The sequence below is a fragment of the Barbus barbus genome (assembly GCF_936440315.1).
Source record: "Barbus barbus genome assembly, chromosome: 13".
Taxonomy (NCBI): domain Eukaryota; kingdom Metazoa; phylum Chordata; class Actinopteri; order Cypriniformes; family Cyprinidae; genus Barbus; species Barbus barbus.
In genome coordinates this window covers 29,706,702-29,726,641 of record NC_136741.1, presented here as the reverse complement: position 1 = coordinate 29,726,641, position 19,940 = coordinate 29,706,702, and the positions used below count along the sequence as shown (strand labels likewise).

General features: G+C 35.0%; 1 protein-coding gene across 1 annotated transcript; it reads right to left on the bottom strand.

The window, feature by feature from the left end:
• Nucleotides 1-2,754: 2,754 nt before the first annotated feature.
• LOC306878805 (tubby-related protein 1-like) lies at nt 2,755-17,044 on the bottom strand. The gene is made up of 13 exons (XM_079431341.1): nt 16,940-17,044; nt 13,403-13,526; nt 13,213-13,317; nt 11,877-12,008; nt 11,681-11,791; nt 11,465-11,596; nt 9,759-9,832; nt 9,459-9,626; nt 8,825-8,937; nt 8,610-8,718; nt 8,408-8,506; nt 8,114-8,285; nt 2,755-4,930 (listed from the first exon to the last, which is right to left on the bottom strand). Exons 1-13 carry the CDS (start codon nt 16,952-16,954, stop codon nt 4,797-4,799), a joined length of 1,488 nt encoding a protein of 495 aa, XP_079287467.1. The 5' UTR covers nt 16,955-17,044; the 3' UTR covers nt 2,755-4,796.
• Between the last annotated feature and the right edge of the window lie 2,896 nt (nt 17,045-19,940).

The following is a 19,940-nucleotide window of genomic DNA, read 5'->3' as shown; positions in this document are numbered from 1 at the left end:
TGAAAGGCTCAATCTGAGGAAAGGCGGTACGATCACTCAACTTCACTGCTTTACCTGAGAAAATGTGATCGTTTTTATTGGCAAAATAGTTTTAATACTACGAAAAGAATTAATATAGTATACAGACATAAAGATAAAATTCCATATAAAAATATTTTTTTAAAAATAACTGAATTGGGTCTTGATAAACCAGTCTGGATGGTACAATATGGAAAATTGCCTGAAGGCAAACATGAAAAATCTTCCACAGAAATCAGTTATCAACCAGTTTTATAATAGCTCAATTATGTTTTTATGCTATTTATATAGGTTACTGAGTCAACACTATACTTTTTCCAATAGTGTAATTTCTTTTCACAAGTTGTTTTTAATGCATTTCTATACTTTTAACTTATTCACATCACTAATAACCTCACATAAATCAGTAAATATTAAATCTAGTAAACGTCAAGTGAAACATAGTCACTCTTACCTGATGATAAAGTAGAAAAAGGGGTGAAAGATCTCTCCAAACACTTCTGACAAATCTCTGGAACAACAAAACCTCTCTCTTTATTTTCAATCCCACATTGCTTTTCCAAAACCCTGCTATGAGGGCAAATAAGAGCCTGTGCAGAAGAGCATGCCATTTTCGGCTCAACTTCTACGCGCAACAATAGAAGCATTAGTTGAAACAATGTTTCTAATTTAAAAGTCTAATTCAAAGGCTAAAAGTTCCCGGCTATCACACTAAAATCGCCCTCCTCGCGCTCACACTTACAGCATATCTCACAGCATTCTGTCCCTCATCCCACCCAACTCAGGGAGTTCCGAGGAAAAATGCTAAATATGACAAAGATCTGAAAACTTCGCATGAAAAACGCGATCAGACAAAGGGAACGAGTGAATCTAAAACTCACCTTTATTGAGAAACACCTCTGCCGAGAGAACTGGACGAGGTTTATTTCTTTAAACTTAGGTTTATCTTGGTGCTCTATTGTTTTCAGTAATATTTCTCCCGGTTTGACAGTAAAGGTGGAATGCGAAGTATGGGTTTGGTATGAAATTCACGCACTTCAGTGGAAAACGAAGGAGGGAAAAAAAGTTTGAGGAGGGGCCACCGTTGCGCGTCAATCAACACGGCTGGGGGCGGGGCCTTCTGCAAAGGCCCGCCCACTTTGGGCCACAGAGAAGAAAACAGAAAAGCTGTAGGCTACTGTACATTGAGTTATAAATACCAAGTTTAGATTAATGTAATAACGTTTTCACCAACAATTATCGTCGATTAGATCATATCTGGTACTATTTAATGTGACAGGGAAAAATAATCTTGACAAAAATACTTGTCACATGTAAGCACATTCCAAAAATTCTTTAAGTATTTCTTTATTACTGCATATTTTTGTATGCAGTTATTAACGTTCATTAAATTACTAATTAGACTAGTAACATTTAAAATGTTTAGTTAATTAGTAACTTTTTTTTTGTGGATAACAGATTTGGAATGTATATTTTAAAGTTTAGGGTCACAATTACGCATTTAAATATGTGAAAGTAAAATATGGAAATATGCTTATTAAAATAAATTATAGATCCTAATCAATAGCTGAAAACAAACTAATTAAAGTTTAGACAAAATTTTAATTTATAAAATCTGCCCATTTAAATGTTAAAGTAAAAATATGCAAAATATGGCAATTAAAATTAGTTTAAAAACATTTGATTTAAAAAAAAAAAACTTGGAATAAGTAATAAAATCTGTGTTTTTCAATAAACTTAATGTTCAATGTTTTTTAATAAAATAAAACTATATTAAAAAATAAATCTATATACAGTATAATTCATTAAATTAGCTTATCAGTGTATTTAAAATAATCTGTAAAACCTAGCGATTATATTTGCAGGTCAAGTACTGCATGGTTCTCAGACCCTTAGAAGGCCATCATCATCCTCTTCATCGTCAAGGAATTCTAATAGAATCCATTCAACATTCCAGAGCGATGAGTGTGAACAGTGAAACCTCTTCACCACAACCAGCGTCTCAGGGGAGCACAGCAGTCAAACTCAGTGATGTAATACGCTGGAATAGAGCCTAAGATTATAATGCATGTATGCTCCTTTAACATACATCTCTAGAGGCGTAGAGCTCCGTCTGTAGGCCAAATCTGAAACATGCGAGTACAGTCCGGAGTAAAGATTAGCAAAGTAAAGTTAAAATATTACAAGGGTTACAAAAAGCTATAGAGGAAGTATTTGAAACGATCACAGCAACTCTGCGTGGTAAACTTTTCTGAGACCTACAAGTTTGGACAACCAACCCAGCAGGCTGTGACAGATCGTCTGGCCTGAGGCTGAAAGTTTAAAGAGAGATCCCCAGTGTAATATCACAGCTAAAGCGATACTAGTACCACAGAGACTTTAGTTCGTTCATTTGGTCTCATGCAATGACTTTATCATCAAGAACTGCATTTCTTCCACCTTACCAGATTTAAAAAGGCATTTAAAGTCATTATAAATCACCTTCATTGTACTTGCATAATTTTCCAAATCTACTGTAATTTGCCATTATTGTCATGGCATTTATGAAATGAAAATTAAGCATTAATGTTAAAGCCTAAAACATTGTCTAAATAGCTATTTGGCTATTGTTTAACATCAACGTTCAATGTTAAAGCTGCTTTGGTGGCATAAAGTGAAAAAGAAAGTTATTTCATAGTCAGAGAAATATGTATAAAAAAATAAAAGTACAGATGAAACATGGCAAAATACAGGAATGTGCAAGAAAAATGTAAATTTTTATTCCATGTTGACTTTTTTTATTTTTATTTCAACTGTGGCAACCTGAAGTTTCAAACATCCATCAAACACCCAGAAATGAAAGTTGAAATTTCTTTTAGTATTGCATTTTCTTTCCTACGTTTACATTCACATTAAGTAAAAATGGAAGAACATGACTAATTACTTTTGTCTGCACGGATTAAGACAGTTATGGGTTTTTATCAAATACATCCTGTTACACAAATAATCAAACTACAGTGACACGTACAAGGCAAAACAAAACTATTAACACCAAACGTTAGGTGTTCACATCTGCATCAGGTGATAGTTCACGTTATTCCTGTAATGACACTTATTAATGATCATCTTTGCTTGAGTAAGCAAGAAACTGCATGAGTGGTTGAGATGTTTGACATACTCCAAGCATCAGTCAATGATATTGCATGTGCAATCAGAAATGTACTATCAGCTTTGATAAATATGGACCTTGCTTTAATCTTAGGTTTCGGCACACTTGAACATGCTTTCAGATAAGCATTCTTAACGGTTGCACACACAAAACACAGCACAACTGCCCAAAATACATAGAAATGTTTTTTTAAAGGAATAGTTCACCCAAAAGTTAAAATTTTTCAAAAATGTACTCACCCAGCCGAGCTATAGAGGAGTTGTTTCTTCTTGGGAAAAGATTTGGAGAAATGTAGAATTCCATTACTTGCTCACCAATGGATCCTCAGCAGTGAATGGGTGCCGTCAGAATGAGAGTCCAAACAGCTGATAAAAACATCACAATAATCCACAAGCAAGCCAATCCATCAATTGACATCAAACCATTGCTTCCGGCTAAAACAGGGGTGTCAAACTCAGTTCCTGGAAGGCCGCAGCCCTGCAGAGTTTAGTTCCAAACCTGCTTCAACACACAAACCATGTAGTTTTAAAATAGGCCTGAAGGACTTGATTAGCTGGATCAGGTGTGTTTAATTGGGATTGAATCTAAACTCTACAGGGCTGTGGCCCTCCAGTAACTTAGCACCCTGGGCTAAAATATGAGTCCTCTATCCACAACATTGCTTTCTCAAGTGAAAAAGTCATCTCATCTGAATCAGGGGAGAAATATGCAGAGATCAAGCACCACTTTCAAAACCAAAGAAGTCCAAAACAGCTCTAAACAAATTTGCTGCTTGATTTTGATGTGAGAGGACAACATGAGATAGACTTTTTTCACTGGTGTTATTATGGATTTTAGACTCATATTTTAGCTGGAAGCAACAGTTGAAATTTAAAATGCCCTAATGATGGATTTGTTTCTTACAAACACGCAGTTTTGTACTTCACAAGACATTTAACTGATGTATTGTGGATTATTGTAATGTTTTTATCGGTTGTTTGGACGCTCATTCTGACGGCACCCATTCACTGCAGAGGATCCATTGGTGAGCAAGTGATGAAATGCTATATTTCTCCAAGAAACAAACTCATCTACATCTTGGATGGCCTGTGGGTGAGCATTTTCAGCAGATTTTCAACTTTGGGTGAACTATTCAACAACAAAGTGCTTTTTCTATTCACGTTTTTACTATGAGATAACACAGTTTTTAACCCGATTTACTAAAATGTGACGCAGACAATGTTAAAACACATTTTTCCTAATTGCATTGTATGCATAACCTAAAACTAAAACACCATCCATTGTTTCTTTTTCCCTTTTCAAACACACGCCATTTCTAACGTGACCTCCTCACCACCAGGGGTCATTTGCATTTTTCAAACCCTCAAATCAAACATCTCAATGCACTTCCTCCCTTCTCAGTTCACCACCTCTACAACCATTACTTGATTTTAGGCCAAGCGGATATCACCAACAGATCTCTCTGTGGCATGTAAAATCATGCAACCCCACAAGCAATGGTGGCTTTATTTTACAGATTTATGGGTTTCGGTCTCTCGTTGTGAATTGAGCTGATGCTGAGTCAGAACGTTTCCCAATTGCTGCGTATGACGAAATCACAGAAAGACACCAGCAGGACGTCTTTATGCTTTTACTCGCAGGTGATTTTGCCATCAAAGCTGGAGAGAGCGATGGCAAAAGCTTGTACGGCACACAGAGGATACCTGTAGTCCAGAGTGAAGGCATCGTCTGCTACTCTCCCAAACTGCATCACAATGTAGTCCTCTGAAATGTAGCACAAAAAAGGGTCATGCAATGACTTATTTGCTTAGCAAACATACCAATACTAACACTGATTAACATTTTGCATGTATTTTACAACATCAAACTATTCCGAGTGCTGATAGGCACTGCATATTTCACAGCGTATACTGCACACTTTGTACTATTACAAAAAGTGAAACAGTATGCATGTAGGTATCAGTATGAAATATCTTCAAATATGATTATTTAGCATTTTTATCTTCACTTTTGGCAGTTACTAATCAATAGAGAGATTAAAATAGCAGTTAATATTATTTCTGGTTCTTTTGTTACACTGGAAATACATGGTGAAGTCAAGTGCATTGCATTGTGGGATACAGTACATTGCATTAAAGGGGTCATATGATGCTTTTTTAAAGATCATTATTTTGTGTATTTGGTGTAACAGAATATGTTGTCATGCTTTAATGTTCAAAAAACACATTTTTCAAATACTGTACATTATTGTAGGTCCTCTATGCCCCACCTCTCTCAAACGCTTCTTTTTCTACAAAGTCCCTCCTTCCGACAAGCGTAGTCTGCTCTGATTGGCCAACTGGCACAGTGCATTGTGATGGGCCGAACACCACAAGCACTCGTCGGATTATGACCCTTTCCATAATCGTGAGCTTCAGCTTTCAAAATTAAAGTAAATACAATTAATAATGTCCTTAGTTTTACCATCAGTTCAAGCCTGAAAGGGGAACAGAGTCGTGTGACAGACACCGTGATGAAGCTCGTATGTGTTTGCAAACAAGCCGCGATTAAAGGGGTCCTATTATGCTCTTTTACAAAGTCTTGATTTTGTTTTGGGGTGTACTAGAACATGCTCTCATGCTTGGTGGTTCGAAAATTGCATTATTTTTTCACATAATTTACATTATTACAATACCTTTCCCCCCAGCCTGACACAAACGGCTCGATTAGCTCCGGGTTTGATGAAGACCCGCCTTCCAAAAAACGAAATGTGTTGTGATTGGTTAGCTTTCCCAGTGTGTTGTGATTGGCGAACAGCTTAGACGGCGTTTCAGTATTGCCCCGCCCCTTGCCAAAACAGCAAGTTCCTCAATATTGCCATATCAGTTCAGACCTTGAGAATATTGAACAAGAGGATCGTGCACGCACAGATATTGCAAGACATATTAAAGTGGTATTGTTATTGTTGTTTTTTTTTTTTTTTTTGGCTAAATCACGTTTTAAATAGGATGTCAAAAACAGCTTAAAATAACTGCATTGATTATGCACAGATAAGTGCAACGGTAATATGTTTATTGTTCTTTAATTATAATATTATATCATGAATTGCACTGAAACTGTTATACGGTTGAATTTATTTATACCATAGTCCCACAGAGTTACACTATTTGTGGCGGCATATATATGCAAATTAATTATCTGCCAGCAGGAGGCGCTATTGGAGCGGGAGAGAGCGAGGTTTCCCCCGGTAACGCTGCACACAAAGCAGAGCTCCGCTCACAAAAGCTGCTTTATCAGACATTATATGCAAAATGACATCCAAAATTTTCTGAAGACAGTTGGTTTCCATCAGAAATACAGTGATATAAAAACACCCGTACTGGGTTTCGATTTTGAAACGTGCAGAGCTCAACCAAGCGTTCTCTCCACCCTGAATTTCCGTATGCGGGATTTAAAATTTGTGATGTCACAAATACAGGAAAACAACGTTGTAGTCCAAACGAGCCGTTCGTTGTAGTTCTTGAAAAGGGATTTTTTAAAAACAAAATATCTCCCTTTGGAGTGGACTTTTAACTTAACTGGATTTGTAACTTTGTAAATCGTTTAATATACCCAAACATACACACTACACACTGAAAAAATCCCCTTTAAGACAATTTCTGACGGGCTGTACACTCTGCTGTGATGTGACCGCATCTCTCTCTCTCTCACGCACACACACACACACAACGCGCAAAACTCCGCATTTGAACAGTCAATAGCAAGTACTTAAACTAATAACAAAACATACTTACAGTCGCTGATTCAGAAGCACCAGATTGTCATAGCAAAGTCAGAATTACCTCTTCTCCTAGGTTCTAGGTATTCTATTGCAAGTAATCTTAATGATTCCTAAATGCATCTACTTTCGGAGCGCCAAATAAAGTGCTTTTGCTTTCGCCTAGAAACACACCGCTTCTCCCTGTCACGGCTGAATCAACACTACCACGGTTACTGAAACCATGCCTTACGCAAATATTTCCACATCGTGACGTAGACATGTGGGGCGTGTTTGAACGAGCCGTTTTAGGGAGGTGTGGCAGAGTCTTAACTTTTATAAAGAATATCTCTTTGGTTTTGAGACTTTAGTCTTTGCAACTTCAGGGATCTTATCTATGCACAACCAGCTTGTAACTCTCCAAAGAGAAAGGAAAACTTGAAATCGCATCATATGACCCCTTTAACAAATTTAGCAGACACTTTTTTTGGTAACACTTTATTTTAAGGTGTCCTTGTTACATATATTTACTATTATAATAACAATTATTATGCATAATTATGCAAGTTACCCTAAGCCAAACTCTAATTCTAACCCTAACCATATAGTAAGTAGTTAATTAATATTACTCAGTACTTAAATGCATAATTACACTGTAACAAGGACATCTTAAAATAAAGTGTAGCCTTTTTTTTAACTCAACTTTAAATTTAAAGTATAGAAGTTATCAGTATATGCCCCATGATCATGTTGATTTGATAAACATGCTCTTACACAGTACCACTGCTGTTATTGTTAACTAAAACTGTTATATTTTAAATAGTTTTTAAGTTTACATTGAGTTGAAATAAAATATAAATATTAGATTTAATAAACATACTTCTGCAACTGACAGGAATAAAATTGCAGTACTAAAATGACTAAAACTAAAATAATAAATAAATGCTAAATAGAAATATTTGAAAAACTTAAAAAAATAATCAATAAAAATGACAAAAACACATGAAAAAAAAAAAAAGCAAATATTTATAAACACTATAATACTATATAATAATATTAAAATACTCTGGTTGTATTCTTTACATTTGTAATTGTAGTAGTTCTTCATAATGCAAAATATGTAGCATTCAAGTATGCTTTTTCAAACATTCAGTAGCTTTTGTTTTAGAGAAATATCAACAGCTCTACAGAGATATGGTTGAGTTACTTACGGTCTTTGTTATGCACAATCTGGAAATTTTTGATGGAGGCCTGTGTGACTCTGCCGTTGAAGTTTAACACGTGTGACGCCGTTTCTTCATTCCACACTGGCGTCTTATTGCGCAGCTCTATCAAGTTTTCCATATTTCTGTTTTGTTGTCTAATGAGCAGGCCATCATTTTCCTGTTGGGAAGCAGTATATTCAGATGCCATTCTAACAAATAATATATTAAAAAGTAAATAAAATAATTATAATTGAATTAATTAAATAATTATGTATAAATTAATATTTGTTTTTAACTTACACTACGCGGTCGTATGGGGACTCGTTCTCCGTCTTTGGACATGCCAGGAATAATTACAATCATCCGCCTTGGTCCTTTCATGCCCAAAACATTTGTTTCCTAAAGCCACAATGCAAATTAATGTCAGTGAAATATAACATGCATTAAGTAACTGATTAGTGTTTCAACCAAAATTACAGTGTTACAGTGGATGTTGCCTTACATAGATAATGGCTGCTAATTCCTGCCGTGCGTTAGACATGTCCGGCAGAGCTCTGTCTGGATGCAGTGCATTATCAAACACTGTGAACTTAGTTCCCATCAGATTTGACCTGAAATATACATGCAAATATCCTTTAAAATCAAAGAGACTGTTATAGACCTCTAAAAGAATCCAAGAGTAGCAGCTATAATGGCAATGTAAGAAAACCCACTTACCTCAGCTTCCCAATGAAGTTTTCCCCTCCTCTGGAGAGGTCAGTCGGGTCAATGGAGATCAAGTAGTTTGAGGTTGTGCTTTTTTTCCTCTTCCTTCCCGCTAACAAAAATACCTGGATGTAAGATGGACATCAGAATTTGTCACATCTGAATTCAAATTATTCCAGATTGATAAGATAAATGTAGTGAGATACTGTATTGGGCCATTTTTTGGTCAATTGAACGTTAAGAAATTAATACTTTTATTCACCAGGGATGCATTAAAATGATCAGAAGTGACAGTAAAGGCATGTATAATGTTACAAAAGATTTCTATTTAAGTAAATGCGGTTAAGAATCCTGAAAAAATATATCACTGTCTCCTCAAAAATATGAAGCAACACAACATTGATAATAATCAGAAATGTTTCTTGTGTAGCAAATCAGTATATTAGATTGATTCCTGAAGGATCGTGTGACACTGAAGACCGGAGTAATGATGCTGAAAATACTGCTTTACATCAAATGTTACAAACATTTCACAATAACACTGTTTTTACAGTTTGATCAAATAAATGCAGTTTTGGTCCGCATATTAAGACTTTTTTTTCAAAAACACCATGAAGGCCTATACAGATAAATATAGATGTCGTACTTTCTTCTCGTTGTCCAGGTGCAGGTAGTACGTTGGGTAAAGGCCTCGGTCCATCCCTCTCTTGTCACGGGTCACTTTGCACCTCACCGTGACGCCCTGTTGTGCAGGCTGAAGTACGAACTCCTCCAGATTGTCAAACTCGATGGGAGGAGAAGGTGCTCGCTCCTCCTTCACAGGAATAAGAGAGATTCATAATTCATCATAATTCCCACCCAAAAACAACACGTGCTATGTCGTTACTAAAGAAAAATTATAAATAAATATCAGAATGAGAATAAAGTGAAATATAAACGAATTCACCTTTTTGCCTTTTTTCCCTTTGCCCTTTTTCTTTTTCTGTGTCACTTCTGAATCTGAGTCTTCAGTCTCTTCTGCTTTAGCAGGACCGGAGGATGAGAAACAATCAAATTAGACATGAAAACAGCCATGTGCTGCCAGTTTATGGAAACAAATCAGTTCAGACATAGATCATAATTAATATCCAATTTCCTCACACTTTAGCCCTCCATTTGGTCCATTAACTTCATTTTTCATTGCTATTAAAAAAAAAGAAAAGAAAAAAAATAGAATATATATATATATATATATATATATATATATATACATACAGTGGTGTGAAAAAGTGTTGGCCCCCTTCCTGATTTTTTATTTTTTTGCATGTTTGTCACACTTTAATGTTTCAGATCAAACAAATGTAAATATTAATCAAAGATAACACAAGTAAACACAACATGCAGTTTTTGAATGAAGTTTTTTATTATGAAGGTACAACAAAATCCAAATCCACATGGCCCTGTGTGAAAAAGTGCTTGCCCCCTAAACCTAATAACTGGTTGGGCCACCCTTAGCAGCAACAACTGCGATCAAGTGTTTGTGATAACTTGCAATGAGTCTGTTACAGCGCTGTGCAGAATTGTTGTAATTCAGCCACATTGGAGGGTTTTCGAGCATGAACCGCCTTTTTAAGGTCATGCCACAGCATCTCAATAGGATTCAGGTCAGGACTTTGACTAGGCCACTACAAAGTCTACACTACCACCACCATATTTTACTGTTGGTATGATGTTCTTTTTCTGAAATGCTGTGTTACTTTTACGCCAGATGTAATGGGACACACACGTTCCAAAAAGTTCAGCTTTTGTCTCGTCAGTCCACAGAGCATTTTCCCAAAAGTCTTGGGGATCATCAAGATGTTTTCTGGCAAAACTGAGACGAGTCTTTATGTTCTTTTTGCTCAGCAGCGGTTTTCGTCTTGGAACTCTGCCATGCAGGCCATTTTTGCCCAGTCTCTTTCTTATGGTGGAGTCATGAACACTGATCTTAACTGAGGCAAGTGAGGCCTGCAGTTCTTTAGATGTTGTTGTGGGGTCTTTTGTGACCTCTTGGATGAGTCGTCGCTGCTCTCTTGGGGTAATTTTGGTCGGCCGGCCACTGCTGGGAAGGTTCACCACTGTTCCATGTTTTCTCCATTTGTGGATAATGGCTCTCACTGTGGTCCGCTGGAGTCCCAAAGCTTTAGAAATGGCTTCATAACCTTTTCCAGACTGATAGATCTCAATAACTTTCTTTCAAACATTTTTTCACACAGGGCCATGTGGATTTGGATTTTGTTTTCTCTTCATAAAAAAAACCTTCTTTTAAAAACTGCATGTTGTGTTTACTTGTGTTATCTTTGATTAATATTTACATTTGTTTGATGATCTGAAACATTAAAGTGTGACAAACATGCAAAAAAATTAAAAATCAGGAAGGGGGCCAACACTTTTTCACACCACTGTATATGCGATCCAGATACTATATTATGTATTTATTTACTTTTTCAGTGAAGAATTTATAGTAATACAATTATGTGTGCATAATTGCAAAACATATTACAAATAATAAAGCAAAAGTAGCAGGGTACATGAAAACAACATGGAATTTTCTTTATGATTGAAGCTTTTATATTTTTTATGTCAGTAAGTAAAATTGTGTGTACCATAATGGCTTTAAGTTTTAAGACTTACTTTTGGTCTTTTTTGTCTTTTTGTCTTTGTCCCCTCCTGTCTGAAACATAGACGCTGGGTTTGAGCTGCTCTTCTTCATCTTGCTGGTTTTGGTTTCTGGTTCGCTCTCATCTTCACTCTCAGATTTGGCAGCTGCTTTACGCCACATTTGCAAACATATGTATTATTCTGAATCAACAAATAGACGTGCACATAGAAGAGCTCTCAAAACATTACCTTTCTTTTTACTCTTGGTTTCAGGCTCGTCTCCGTTTATCTGAAACATGGAGGCTGGTTCCTTTTTCTTGGCTTTAGATTTTCCTTTACTATCTACATCCTCTTTGACATCTTCATGAAGCAAACATAAATAAAATCAAGTTACTGAATCGAAAGAAACTGTTATATATTTAAATTACATGTGAACAGAGGACACCTTTTGATTTGGACTTCTTGTCTTTTTCCTTCCCATCAGAACTTTCTTTTGAAGTCTTTTTCTTCGTCTTCTTCTGAGGAGTCATCTCTTCATCATCCTCATCATCATCATCATCATCATCTTCTGTAGAACCTGTTTTACAATCAACGTATAAGTGCTCAGATATACAGTGCCCTCCATAAGTATTGGAACAGTGAAGACAAAATTGCTCTGTTGGATGTGGAGTCAAGACATTTGCTAATATGAATAAAAGATGAATATGAGACAAAACAACAGAATGTCACATTTTATTATTGCTCCAATACTTATGCTCACATCAGATAGAGGGATGAAACTCTAAAAGTGCTGAACTTCTTAGCTGGTAAAACATCTATGTGTTGAATCAGCCAATAATAAAATATGACATTCTGTAATTTTGTAATCTTTTAATCATATTTGTAAATGTCTTGACTCAACAGCCAACAGAGCAATTTTGTCTGTACTGTTCCAATACTTATGGAGGGCACTGTATATATAACAATTCTTGTACAGTTTGCTTTTCAAATGTCATGCTATTATCCTGCTGGAAAGAGAAAACTTTATCGCAGTTGTTTCTCCTAGACAGCAAGACAAAATGAAGAGCAAATTGCCATTTCTCATTAAAAATGCCTTTTTTTATTATCACACTCTAATTCTCTCACTAGAGGTTTTGAAAAGATCTCACCAATGTTCTAATCTGAGCTCAAAATAATAAAATATTGATCTCAAACGTTTCAAGATATCAAATAAATACATTTATTACTGTCGTAAATGTATTACTGAGGTAATTTCAGTGTTCTTGTTGTTAACTAAGGCTAATTTTTGCTAACTGAAAAAGCTGAAATAAAATAAAATAAAAAATAAAATGAATACTATATGACAAACTGAAACTGGAAAAGCTTTACATTGTCAAAAACTGCATTGAAATGGAAAGAAATGTTGCCTTTGCAACTAACTGCAATAAAATAAGTTGAAGTTGGAATTACTAAATTAACTACAACTAAAACGAAACTAAATTAAAGCTAAATAACATATGAATAAACTAATAATCATATAAATAAATAAATAAACAACAATTAAAAATGACAACACCTAAAACTAAAAACTAAAGTTAAAATGAAAACTGAAAATATAAAAAAAAATATATATAAAAAAAAAAAAAAAATAATATATATATATATATATATATATATATATATATATTATAATTATTATTAAAAAAGATAAAATGAATATCATATAATATGAACAATATAAATAACACTAAGAGGATACTAATAGTATATAAATGACACCAACATAACACTAGGTCACTTACTCTTCTTCTTCTTTGGGGCACTGTTTGCTTTCTTTTTGATTTCCTTCTCCTTCTCTGTTGATTCTTTCTCCTTCTCCAGTTTCTTCTTCTTCACCTTCTCTCCATCTGTGAGGGAGGTTTGTGAGAGTTGTGTTAACAGACTGACAGAAGCGCAGTGATGTAACATCAGGACATGAACTGTCTGCCGTACTCTGAGTGGCCGGGCTGCTCTCGGCCGACAGATCGCCGCTCTTCTTGCTCTTGGTCTTTTTGGGTTTGGCTTCGGTGCCGTGGATCTCTGCTGGAGTCGACTCGGGCTTCTTCTTTTTGGGCTTCTGCAATATTCTGATGTGTGCAGTTAAAAATGACATTATTGTAATAAACATATTAGATAATTAGCTATTATTAAAAGTCATCAAAGCTAGAAAGTTAAATTACTCACCAGTAAGGATGCAAGTGAAAGCAACAAATAAAAAAGAACAATATATTTGAATATAACTCTTAGTCAATAAATAGGCATTTTTGACATTTTTAGTTTGAAACACATTCACCTATATGTATGTGCACATTTTTCAGATTTATACTTTTTATGATATAAAGGTTTTTCTCTGAGTTATGTTGTGTATGGGAATACATAAATATATTTTTAAAAAATCTGAAGCATGAAACTGCACGCACACACACACACACACACACACGTCTGATTTGCTATCCTTGTGCAGATAGCAAACCGGGCATAATGGGTTTTATACTGTACAAACTGTATTTTCTATATCGCTACACCAACCCTACACCTACACCTACCTCTTACAAGAAACTTTCTACATTTTTACTTTCTCAAAAATACTCATTCTCTATTATTTATAAGCTTGTTTACCCATGGGGACCTCAGTTTAGGTCCCCACCATGGCACGATTCTGTGTATTCAGGTTTATGTCCCCACCGGGATAGAAACACACACACACACACACACACACACACACATTTGTTTTTGTGAACTGTGGGGACATTCCATAGGCGTAATGGTTTTTATACTGAACAAACTGGATGTGCTATTGCCCTACACCAACCCTACACCTAATCTTAGCCCTCACAGGAAACTGCATTTTTACTTTCTCAAAAAAATAAAAATAAAATAAAACTCATTCTGTATTATTTATAAGCGTTTTGAAAAATTGGGACATGGGGTAAAGTCCTATAAGTCACCTTCTCCTTGTAATACCTCTGTCATACCCATGTCATTAAACAAATTTATGTCCTCATTTGTCACAAAAAACGCATGCGCGCACACACACACACACACACATACAATAAAAATAGAACATAAAATGCTAGGAATTACAACCATTTTTATACACAGTCCCCCCATTTTCAGGGTCTCAAAAATGTAATTGGGCAAATAAATATAATAAATAAAATGTGACCCATACTCAGAATTTGTGCTCTGCATTTAACCCATCCAAGTGTACACACAGTAGTGAGCATACACCCGGAGCAGTGGGCAGCCAATGCTGCAGCGCCCAGGGAGCAGTTGGGGGTTTGGTGCCTTGCTCAAGGGTCTCACCTCAGTCGTGGTATTGAGGGTGGAGAGAGTGCAGGTGTTTCACTCCCCCCACCTACAATTCCTGCCGGACCTGAGACTCGAACCCACAACCTTCGGGTTACAAGTCCGACTCTCTATCCATTAGGCCACGACTGCTCCTTTAGCGTTGTCTTCAGCGTAGTGAAATGCATGCTCAATCGGTTGAGATCAGGAGATTGACTTGGTCATTGCAGAACATTCCACTTTTTTACCTTCAGAAACGTTTCTTTTGCTGTATGTTTTGGGTCATTGTCCATTTGTACTATGAAGCGCCATGCCGCCATCCAATCAACTTTGCAGCATTTGGCTGAATCTGGGCAGACAGTATATCCCTTTACACTTCAGAATTCTTCCGGCTGCTTCTGTCTTCTGTCACGTCATCACTAAACAGCAGCAACCCAGAGCCACTGGAAGCCATGCATCACACTGCTCCATGCTTCCAAATGCAAATGGCACACAATTGATATAATTGATGTAGAAATAACGAAGGAATAGCCCACATCTGTCAATGAAACAGCTTTTGAGTCAATTGTCCAATTAATTATGGTCCCTTGAAAAAGGGGGGAGGAACATATTAAAGAGCTGTAATTCCTTAACATTTCCTCCAATTTTGATGAGAATACTCTCAAATAAAATCTCAGAGCAGCCCATAATCATTATATAAATGTAACTTGAATATGTTTTGGTCAGCAGCTAAAATAATTTAGAAAATGTGCCTGTGTCCAAATATTAGGTAAGGTAATATATTCCCCTTGGCATTCATAGTTGTTTATGTATTGTTTAATTAGATAATAAAATTCAATTATAATACACAATGATATTTGATATTTGTATCTTTTTGATACATAAGATCGATAAGATAAACATGTCCCTTTTAGACTTGCACTCTATTCATTTACTAAACAAAAACTAACAATAGCTTGCATATCATTGCTCTTTTGTTGATTTTGATTGCTTCCATTGTCCTCATTTAAGCGGCTGCTAAATGACTACATGTAAATCTAAAGATTGCATCATCTCTAGATCTATTGATATAACAGCAGTGATCTGATTCATAACCACATTATACAACGCATCCTGTTTGTGAGTGATTAAGCTGCAGGAGTCAGTTATGGAGAAACCTCCCATTTGTCCGTTATTCTTCTTTGTGGACTGTTTTTCACAAATATGTTAAATCTTTCCACACATCTTTTCACCCTCATACTGTAGATATGGCCTAAAACAGGAGACACTCTGTACTGACTGTGAGTCTGAATGTGTGTGTATGAGTGTGTAAGTGTGTGTGATCCACTTAAGACACAGCCAGAATAAGACTATTAATACCGTCACCTTAGTCAATCCCTGTCATGAGGTGTGGAGGAAAACAAAAACCCTAATTCAACCATATTTCCATTCAGTTAACAACAAAAAATATACATTTGTACATACAGTTTTGAAACACGTTTTTGCTTAAATACGGTTAAAAATGAACTGCTGTCTAAATGAACTCAAGTTGTGTTTGTAGGTCATCTTTTGTACTTTGAATAAAACTGAATGAGACATATTTACATTTATACTTCTATTATTTAAAAAATATCTGTCAATCTATGAACCCTTGAGCTAAATGCATCATTATTATAAAATATTTTCTTGATTACAAGGACTATACCACCAAATAAATATGATATAAATCTGCAATGCCTAATATTATATATAATACCAATAGTCCTACTAGTTATTTTAGTTTATGCAAATATTAAACCTAAATATTTTACAGTCATTTAGCATTTCTCAAGCAACATAACAAGGTGATAAAGTCATATTGAAATGCATGGCTGGAAGTGTTTGATTCAGTCATTTGCACACGTCTGTAACAAGCTTTGCAATTATTCACTACAATATCACTGAACTTTCCTGTAAAACTGGAAGTGACCTCACTAATTAGACAAGTGACATCAACCAACCTGCTAATGACAGCGTGTGCTTTTTAATTATCCATGTTAAATATATTAATTGGCATTAAATCCATTCTGTTGACTGATCTAGTTTAAAAGAGAAGATGCTAAATGATTCAATCTCTGAATGTCCTTCAGTGAATCAACATTTAGATCAGCAGCTATTCGGATGATAATAATAAAGGCCATGACATGCTTTATGCAATCAATCAGTCAATCAAAACAAACTCACCTTTTCGGCAGACATGTCCTTTATCTTCAAACTCTATCCAGTAAAGCTGAACAAAAGCAAGCGAGGCCTCGATGTGGTGGTGCTAAGCTAGTAATGAGAAAGTGTGGAGCTTTACTCCATGAAGCTCCATCAGCAGAAAGTTGCTAAGAGGATTTTCCCACTGACCCATCTGTCACTCACACCACGGCCTGAAGAAGAAATAATACCATAGATGGCTAATTGACAAATGGACGTCAACTTAAAGATTTTAGACTAAACTTTATATATTAGAGGAAAATTTTATGTAGGTTGAAATAAAATTTTCACTACTTTTAATCACCTTTTGCCTTTACTAGTGGACATGGAAGTAGATCCACATAAACCTCTCAAGTTGAATTAATAGTTAGAAGTAAAGTCCAACATCTTTCTCATTTAGAAAATGCCTTATTTATTTACTAAGATAGATAAGATAGTTGTATGATTATGGCTATATTCTATGATTCTGTCTGTCCGGCGAAACATTTCCATTCATTCGTTGCATTTTAATTGTATTTATATTTATTCGTTATTTATATATTACTCTTTTTTTATTTATATATTGTTAATTTTATTTCTTTTTTTTTTTTTTTTTTTTTTTTTACTTTTATATTTTGCTTGTTTAATTGTTTCTTCTTTTTTAAATTACATTTATCATTGGATTTAAATTTTATATGCATGTTTATTCATTATTTATATATCATTTATTTATTGTTCATTTTATTTCATTCTTTATTCATTGATTTGTATTCTTTTATTTATAGTTTTATTCATTCATTTTAATTATTTATTTAAAATTTTTTATTTTATTGTTTATTTTTATTCAGTATCATTATGTATTTATTTTAATTCTATTTATTTACTCTTATTTATTATTTGTTTAGTCGTTCATTTTTATATTATTTTATTTGATCATTTATTCGTTAACTTTTATTATTTACTTTATTCAATGAACAGCTTCTGCGTGTCCTGAGCTCTACTCCTGAACCTCATGCATAATGAACATGTTAAATGTGTCAACACACAGACCCAGTCATCATATTAATACACATTTGTCTAATTAATGTAAATACTGGGATTTCTTACAATTATACCTGATCCACATCACTGCTGAATTCATTAATCACTGCTGCTGCCTTGATGGATGTCAGGTTTAAATTTAGTGGAATGAGTCATCGCTAAATGTGTATTTTTGACACTCCCCCTGCTGACATATAACCACATTTGATTTTTGTTATAGCTGAACATAAAGATACTGTAATGTAATTATTATTATTATTATTTGCTTTTTCTGAAGAAAATTGCTGGTGGTCAAAGATGAAACCTGTGCTGTGCACTTTGACAGCAGGCTACACCTCCTCAAGCTGCAGCAGATCCAGGCCAGACAGTGTCTGTCGGTCACGAGGGTGCACAAGCGTCTGGAACTGAACCAGCCTGCAGGATGTGGAGCTTATCGCTGGGCTGAACGGTAGAGCTTTCTCCTCTTATTGGCCTGTGCAAAAGCAGGTCATGAAGGCCACTGACTGATCAGCCATTGACAAAAGCTGGAATAGTGTGAATATATTTGTGAATGTCAAATACGCTCATAAAATTAAACTTTAAACTCGACACTTTAAGACTTTATTAAAATGATAATCATAATGAATAATAATTATTATTATTATAATTACGTTCTTATTGTTCTGCATGCATCTGTTGACTTTTTAAATGCATATTATTTATTTTTGTGACAGACACCTGACATATATCACAATTATTATTAGCAGGCAAATACCTTATTACAAAATGGGTGCTATGAGGGTTAATTACTTAATTTAATTGCTTAATATTCCCTCTGTATAATTGAACTGATCGGTTAGTTTCACTCAATATGAATACATTGTTCGAATGGTCATATTGCACCACCTACAGGCAACTAAAGGTGGTGACAATTCCAGTGACAATTTTAACAATATAATGTAGAACATGCATGCCTGGAATTAATGTCAGGATTTACACCTAGGTAGCTGACGAATAACATGACTTATTATTATTCTTTATATTGATATATTTATTTTATGTTAACAATTTATTCACATTTAAGTTGGATTCAACATGGAAATACATTCCCTTTCCCATTACGGTAAATATCCTCTGCCCTAATCAATAATATTTTATAATATTTATTTAGATATATATGTTGTTCATTCAGATATTAACCATATTTAGCCCATCAGACTTACAGTGTAATCATATGGACCATCAATTAAATATTTAATATTTATTTATGCTTTATTATTCACTATTGGTTGTCATACAGCTACAGAACAATGTCCTACAAAGCATTTTATAAAGACAAACACAATTCAACCATTTCTAAAATTCCAAAGGCCATTTAGCCAGCTGAGAAGAAAAAGACAACTTTTTTGTGTACAGCAATATTATTTATTAAAAACATGAACTCCCGTTGATGACTCTCTTTTAATTGTTGGATAGTTGTAGAAAGAAATGGTTATTTGTGAATACTGGCAGGATGTCATGTTTGACCACATTTTCCTTTAGAGTATCCTTACAGTACCTTAAATATAATACTTACCTTATGTAAATGACAGGTCCTCGCAGAAATTTCTCCTCAGCCTCCAGGATGGACAGATTTTCCACAAAAGCCAGGGCACAGATAATGGACTACCAGAGAAAGAACTGAGATTGATCACACATCCCAAGTAGCCAACTATCATTTCACATGTTTAGCTTTTTACAACAAAATGAAAAGTGTCTCTTCTATAATAACCACACAAAACATTGTTTTTAGAGCAATGGTCTCACATTATGGATAAACTATTTGACATTTAAAACAATGTGAATCTGACATAATGCAGAGATCAGCTAACACATGAGACCAACCTCTGGAAAGAAGTCCATTCATGATGAATTTGATCTGGTCAGTGTGGGTGTGCTGTCCAGAACTGAAGTCAGGTGAGAGTGGATTGCATCAATCTGCTCCTGA

Coding starts and splice junctions, on each gene's coding strand:
- LOC306878805 (XM_079431341.1), bottom strand. Junction 11,597..11,680: donor AACCAAGAGTAAAAAGAAAG/GTAATGTTTTGA, acceptor GGCGTAAAGCAG/CTGCCAAATCTGAGAGTGAA. Junction 9,833..11,464: donor AAAGACAAAAAAGACCAAAA/GTAAGTCTTAAA, acceptor GTCCTGCTAAAG/CAGAAGAGACTGAAGACTCA.